This window comes from Penaeus vannamei, chromosome 2 (genome assembly GCF_042767895.1).
Source record: "Penaeus vannamei isolate JL-2024 chromosome 2, ASM4276789v1, whole genome shotgun sequence".
NCBI classification, from domain to species: domain Eukaryota; kingdom Metazoa; phylum Arthropoda; class Malacostraca; order Decapoda; family Penaeidae; genus Penaeus; species Penaeus vannamei.
In genome coordinates this window covers 44,585,105-44,592,604 of record NC_091550.1, presented here as the reverse complement: position 1 = coordinate 44,592,604, position 7,500 = coordinate 44,585,105, and the positions used below count along the sequence as shown (strand labels likewise).

The window sequence follows — 7,500 nt, the reverse complement described above, 5'->3', positions numbered from 1 at the left end:
AGTTAGCATTTTTTGATGTTCCTGTATCAAGAAATAATTGAAATGCATTTTTTTTTTCATTTATGTACATACGTATTTTTCTTATTTATATCTTGACTGTGATTGATATTGGCAACGTTTGTATCCCTTTGTTATCAGTATTGCCATTTTTGCTGTGGCCTGTGCAACTGCGGGGAAGGGATTGAATAGTCTTGAAAATGGTCTTGAATAGTTTATGATTTTATTCGAACTCTATAACATTTTTACGCTGCTTATTTTTTTTTCTGACGATTAGGAATTTTGTTTCTCTTTTTTGGTAATGGAAAAAAATGATTGCTTTTTTTTTTGCAATTTAGTTTTGATGATGAGACTGGATAAAATGATTTTCATTGCATTGATATATCAGCAACTATTGTTTTTCTACAAGGATCTGTAATATATTGTTATATATGTGTGTATATAAATGGCGAGGGAGATAGAGATTGATGGAAAATAATTATAATGAGAGATATGAATATATGTATATATATATACACACATACACACACACACACACACACACACACACACACACACACACACACACACACACACACACACACACACACACACACACACACACACACACACACACACACACACACACACACACACACACACACACACACACACATATATATATATATATATATATATATATATATATATATATATATATATATATATATACAAATATATATTTTTCAGAGAGGGGGCGAGAGAGATAGGTAGACAGACAGATAGATAGACAAACAGACAGGCAGACATACATGCATACAGACATACAAACCTATATTAGAGATATAGATAGACAATAACGCATTGAAATACCAACCTTTATTTTTTCATTTTTTCCATCCTCTCATTTCCACCCCTGTGTCCCTCCCCCTAACCACCCCTCTCCCCCTACCCCCAGGTTTCCTCCCGACCTTCGGCCCCGCCTACGTGTACATGTACGGCTCCACCCGCGACGGCTCCGTGATGGACGAGAACTCCGCCCTCAACGCCGGCCTGGGGGAGGGCATCGCCTACCGGGGGCGTGTCCTTATCTCCGTCCGTTGCCAGATCACGGACCAGCTGGACGTCGCGCCCTCAGAGGTCGAGGTCGAGAATACGCTGCCCATACAGGAGGTGAGGAGGGAGGAGGGGGGTGAAGGGGGAGGGGGAGAGGAGGGGGGGGTGAAGGGGGAGGGGGAGAGGAGGGGGGTGAAGGGGCAGGGGGAGAGGAGGGGGGGTGGAGGGGGAGGGGGAGAGGAGGGGGGTAAGGGAGGGGAGGAGAGAGAGAGAGAAGGGGAAGGAAGGAGAGAGAGAAGGGGGGGGGAGATAAGGGAGAAGGGGGAGAGGGAGAGAGAGAGAAAGGGGGTGGGGAGAGTAGGTGGAGAGGAAGAGAGAGAGAGGGAGGGAGGGAGGGGTAGAGAGAGAAAGAGAGAGGGAGGGAGAGAGAGAGAGAGAGGTGGGGGGAAGAGAGAGAGAGAGGGGGGAGGGGAGAGATAGAGAGAGAGAAAGGGGTGGAAGAGAGAGAGAGAGGGGGGGGGGAAGAGAGAGAGAAAGGGGGTGGAAGAGAGAGAGAAAAGGGGTGGAAGAGAGAGAGGGGGGGAAGAGTGAGAGAGGGGGGGAAGGAGAGAGAGAGAGAGAGAGAGGGGGGGAAGAGAGACAGAGAGGGGGGAAGAGAAAGAGAGGGGAGGGGAGGAGGGAGAGAATGAGAGAGAGAGGGGGGGGGAGAAGAAAGAAGGAAAGAGAGAGAGAGTATGTATATGTGTGTGTGAAATGTGCGTATGCATGGAGGAACACCTAGCATGAAACATAATGAAATTTAGCGTTCATTATAGGCCAGGGAACACGGGGATGCTAAAATGTCTCACTTAATTACAGCATCTTCAACAAAACCTCTCCTGAAAGATTCCTATGTTTTCTGTAGGTGTAATAAAGGGATATTTTGTTTTTAATCAGTTTTGCTCATTTTTATATGTTTAAAAATTTAACTCGGGAATATAATGACCTTGGTAGAAATTTCTAGCAAGGAGAAAACACGCAAAAAATGATGGAGAATAAAAATCAATTTTGAATAATTTGTCTTCTATTTTCCGATATTATAATAATCTTTTCGTTTTTGTATTATTCCATTTCTCTTTCTATTCTTGCTGGCCCTCACTTTCTTCCTCTTCATGTTAACAAATGCGTTCTGGAAGGATACCATGTGTGTGTGTGTGTTTGTGTGTTTGTATCTATCTATATATCTATCTATCTCTATATAAATGCACACATGCATGATTATATATAATATATATATAGATGTGCTTGAGTGTGTTTATGGGCTCTATACTGTTTTCTGTGTGCATTGAGAAAAATATTAATCTTCACTTTATATTCATACACGTTTGCGTTCCTTTCTAACTTTAGATATTATGCACCTTAACTAAAAAAAAATTGCTTAATGTATATCACATAACCCCAACCCAGCATTGTCAGTTTTCTCCCACAGACAAATAAGAATAATCATTCCCATTTTCTGTCAATACTCATTTTCTAATTTTCTTTTTAAGAGTAACTACGGTAAAATGGAGGAGTTCCTGATGTTCGCGTCGGTACAAGAGGCGACCATGATTGATCGTAAAGTGTGCGACAAACCGCTCTCCTTCGAACTGTCTCTGGGAAACGCGGGCAATTCCCTGGACGGCTGCTCGACCACGAGACCTTCCAGCGAAGAGGAGAGTGATGGAGAATCGGGTAAGAACGAGAAACAAAGAGGGGGAGGGAGGGAGGGAGAGAAAGACAGAGAGAGAGAGAGAGAGAGAGAGAGAGAGAGAGAGAGAGAGAGAGAGAGAGAGAAAGAAAGAAAGAAAGAAAGAGAGAGAGAGAGAGAGAGAGAGAGAGAGAGAGAAGAAAGAAAGAAAGAAAGAAAGAAAGAAAGAAAGAAAGAAAGAAAGAAAGAAAAAAAAGAAAGAAAGTAAGAAAGAAAGAAAGAAAGAAAGAGAGAGAGAGAGAGAGACGAAGAATGAGGGAGGGGAAGATGGTGGGAAGTAGAAAGAGAGAGAGAGAGAGAGGGGGGGGAGAGAGAAAGGGGGAAGGGAGAGAGAGAAGGAGCGAGAGGAAAGGCGAGAGAGAGAGAGATGGAAAGGGAGAGAGAGAGATAGAGAGGAAGGGAAAGAGAGAGTTAGAGAGAGAGAGAGAGAGAAATCGAGAGAGATACAGAGACAGGTAGGGACAGACCAAACTGAAAATATTTTAAGAGAGAGAAAGGGAGGGCAACTGATTCGCCTCCAGAATAATATTTTTTTTTTACGCTCACTTGTTCTCTTCTTTTCCTCCGCCTCCTTGCTCCTTTTCCCCATCCTCGCCTGCTCTCCCTCCTCTTGCTTCTCCTTTCATTTTTCTCTTGTCCCCTATTCGTCCTCGTCATCTAACTTTCGCCTTTGTTCATTTATCCCTTTATCCTCCCCCTCCCTTTTTTTCTGCCCTCCTCCCCCTCCTTCTCTTTTTCCTCTTGCTCCTTCTCCTCCTCCTCATCTCCCTGCATCACTTTCTTCTGGTTCTTCTTCCTCCTCCTCTTCCTCTTTCTCCTCCTATTTTTGCTTTCTTACTCCTCTTCCTCTTCCTTCTCCTTTCCTCCCCTTCTCCTCTTCCTTCCTCCTCTCCATCCTTGAACTTCTACCTCCTCTCTACCACATCCACCCCCTCCTCCCTCTCCCACCTCTCCCACCACCTTCCTCCCCCTCCTCTCACCACCTTTCTCCCCCTCCTCTCACCACCCTTTCTCCCATCACCCCCTCCTCCCACCTCTCCCATCACCCCCTCCTCCCCCTCCTCCCACCACCTCCCACCCCCTCCGCCCACCCTCCAGGCCCGGAATCCGTCGTGGGCGAGTCGTCCATGTGGCACTCGACGACCCCGCCCATGAAGCCCATGACCAACGACAAGATCTACTACTTCCTGCCCTTCTGGGACGACAAGCCCTGCCTCTACATCCGCTCCTTCTTCCAAGACCACCGCAGGAGACTCTACAACTCGAACGCCATCGCGGGAATCGCCACGAAGCTGGTAGGGAGAGAGAGAGAGGGGGGGGGTTAAGAGGGAGGGGGGGTGGAGAGGGAGGGGGGTAATGATGATGAGGGTGATGATGAGGATGAGATTAATGATGATAGTGATGATGTAAGATTAATGATAATGATAATAAGATAAATCAATGACGTAAGAGTAATGGTGATGGTGATGAGATTAATGATGATGATGATAAGATTAATGATAACAATACTAATGATAATGATGACAATAACGATAGTAATTAACCAATAATAATTATACTAATAAGCATTAGAGTAATAATGATAAAGGTGAGAATGACAATAGCAATAATAATAAGAAGTAAAAAAAATGGTAATCATAATAATGATAATAATAGCAATGACAATAATAATGATAAAAACATCATTGATAGTAAAATTCGTAATAATGATAGCAATAATGATGGTAGTGACTGATAATGAAGACAATGATAATGATGATAGTAATAATGATAATTATAATAGTAATAATGATAATTATAATAGTAATAATAAGAATTATAATGATTATGATAACGATAATAATGATACCATTAGTAATAATAATGATCCTCAAATTCGCCCGCAGGAGGAGGGTCTCTCGGAGGTGTCCGGCCTGATGGAGGAGGAGGACGGGAGCGCCGAACGCCGTCTGAAGGAGGTCCTGGAGGAGCTGGTCTCGGGGTGCGGGCAGTACCTGAGCATCGCTAGGGCGTCTTCGGCGGCGTCTACGGGAGGGAGAACCAAGCTGGACAAGGAGAGGATGAGGCTCTGCCAGAGGGAAATTGTGAGTGCTGGCTGAAGGAGGGGGTAGGAGAGGGGTAGGAGGGGGTTGGGAAGAGGGAGGAGGTGGGATGGTAGGAGGGAGGAGGTGGGATGGTAGGAGGTAGGAGAGGGATGGGAGGGGGTTGGGAAGAGGGAGGAGGTGGGATGGTAGGAGGTAGAAGGGGAGGAGGGATGGTAGGGGGTGGGAGGGGCAGGAGGTTAGGAAGAGGGAGGAGGTGGGAGGAAGGAGAGGGAGAGAGTGTAGAGGGATGGTAGTGAATGAGGGAGGGATTTGGAGGGGTGAAGGGAGAAGAAGGGTGGAAGGAGAGGGATGGGAAAGGGAAAGGGAGATGGAGCGGCATAGAGAAAAGGAATAGGAGATGGACAGGGAGAAGGAGAAGGAATGAAAGAAAAAGAGAGGGAGGAGGAAGGGGAAGAGAGAAGAGGGAGGGGGAGAGAGAGGGGAGGAGGAGGAAGAAGAAGAAGAGGAAGAAGTAAGAGGGAGGACTTGAGGGAAGGAGGAAGAGGACCAAGAAAATGAGAGAGAGGAAGGGAGGGAGAGAAACAGAACAGATAGAGATAGAAAGATAGAGAGACTTATATTTGATATCTTTGTTTAGTCATCAAAGATAGTTTTTGGATTAGCGTACTCATCTTCAAAAGCCAATTTTTATTCAGTCTATAATTTCATATTTACTTCGAGCACACTGTTTCTTAGACAGACAGAAGAAGAGAGAGTATGCCGATTGTTATTCGATGCATCGATTATGTATCACATTATTATTCCCATCATTAAAAAAAAAAATAGTTCATAAAAAAGTGTCTCGATATACGGTACAGGGAAGACGACCGTGCTTCCAAATTCAACAGCAGAGAAAGAGAGTGAAAGAGAGAGAGAGAGAGAGAGAGAGAGAGAGAGAGAGAGAGAGAGAGAGAGAGAGAGAAAGAGAAAGAGAGAGAGAGAGAGAGAGAGAAAGAGAGAGAGAGAGAAAGAGAAAGAGAGAGAGAGAGAGAGAGAGAGAGAGAGAGAGAGAGAGAGAGAGAGAGAGAGAGAGAGAGAGAGATTCCAAAATTCAATAGCAGAGAAAGAGAGAGAGAGTGAAAGAGAGAAAAAAAAAAGACAAAGGGTTCAACTCCACTTAGTCTTCTATGCTCCAAGCCTATTCAGGAAAAAATGGTAGTACAGTGGCTTAGCAGTTTATAGCAACGACTGTCGATGATAATGGTTTCTGGGTGATTGAATTCCGTCTAAAGAGCTATTCTCAAGTGAGGGATTTTATACAGGTAAAAAAACAAAAGGTTCTGTTGCCTATGGTGATGTGATTATGTAAGGAGCGTATGCCTGTCAAAACCTGACGGCCTAATTCGAAATGTGGAAAGGCAGGTTTATTTGGTGTTTGTGGAATCTGGATTAGGGAGAGGGGGGAAAGGGAGGAGTGGGAGGGGGAGGAGAGGGAAAGGGAGAGGGTAGGGAAAAGGAAAGGGGGTAAAAGGAGATGGAGAGGAAAAGGGAAAGCGAAAGGTTGAGGGAGAGAGAGTAGGAAGAGCAGGAAAAGGAGAGGGAGGGGGGGTAGGAAAAAGAGGGAGAAGGACAGGGAGAGGTAGGAGTTGGAGAATAAGAGAGGGAGGGAGGGGGAGCGAACGAGAGAGAAGGAGAAGGGGGTGAGAGAGAGAGAGAGAGGGAGAGGGGGTGAGAGAGAGGTAGGGAGAGAGAAAGAGAGCGAAAGAGAGAGAGAATAAAAATGAGAGATGAAAGGAGAAAGAAAGAGATGGTGAGACAAAGAAAATGAAAGAGAAAAAGGAAAAAAAAGAATGAAAAATATACATCCACACACACCAAACCAGCATTCTCCCTCTCCACCTTACCCCCTCTAACCACTCCCCATCCCCCCTCTCCACCTTACCCCTTCTAACCACACACCCCCTCCCCCTCTCCACCTTACCCCCTTTAACCACTCCCCTCCCCCTCTCCACCTTACCCCCTCTAACCACTCCCCCCCCCCTCTCCACCTTACCCCCTCTAACCACTCCCCCTCCCCCTCTCCCCCCAGGACCACCTCGGCAGCGCGGCCCGACACACGAAAGCCCTGGTGACGCGACACAGCCTCCGGGACCGCTACAAGACGGCGCACGGTTATCTCACGAAGTTAAGAGGACTTGTTGAGGATGTAAGTTCGTTTGTTGGGGGTTTTGGTGTTTGTTTATTTTTTTTCTTTTTTTTTGGGGGGGGGGTCTGGGTTTGTTCGTTTTGTTTGTTTGCTTGTTTGGTTTAAGAATTCTGAGGATTTATTGGAGATATATATATTTTTTTTTTTTTTTTTGTACATTTCTTTTGCCTTTTTTCGTCTTTCTGTTTTTTTTTCTGTCTCTCTCTTTTATCTTTTAGGTTTTATCTTTTTCCATCTTCCTATTTTCCCTGCGGGTATAAATCCGGAGTTTATGTTTATATTTTGTTTCTTCATCTTCTGATTCTTTCTTTTATGGTGTTGATTTTCTTCCTATTTTTCTACATCTTTTTGTCCTTTCTCTCTACCTACATGTTTTTTTTCTTTTCTTTGTCATTTCGCTCTTCCTATATTTGTTTCCTTCTATTGGGGACGCTTATTTTTTATTTTCTTATTTTGTCTTCGCTCCTATTTCCTTTATTATTTCTTCTTATTATCATTACTAGCGGTTG

General features: G+C 44.7%; 1 protein-coding gene across 3 annotated transcripts in view; it reads left to right on the top strand.

Moving 5' to 3' along the window:
* Positions 1-7,500, top strand: part of LOC113817120 (otoferlin-like) — a 71,141-nt gene that overhangs the window by 32,092 nt on the left and 31,549 nt on the right. For all 3 annotated transcript variants that reach the window (XM_070137268.1, XM_070137273.1, XM_070137262.1), the window contains exons 7-11: positions 935-1,149; positions 2,562-2,745; positions 3,860-4,056; positions 4,648-4,845; positions 6,875-6,991. In XM_070137268.1, the coding sequence (XP_069993369.1) occupies positions 935-1,149; positions 2,562-2,745; positions 3,860-4,056; positions 4,648-4,845; positions 6,875-6,991 (911 nt within the window). The remainder of the gene's footprint in view (positions 1-934; positions 1,150-2,561; positions 2,746-3,859; positions 4,057-4,647; positions 4,846-6,874; positions 6,992-7,500) is intronic.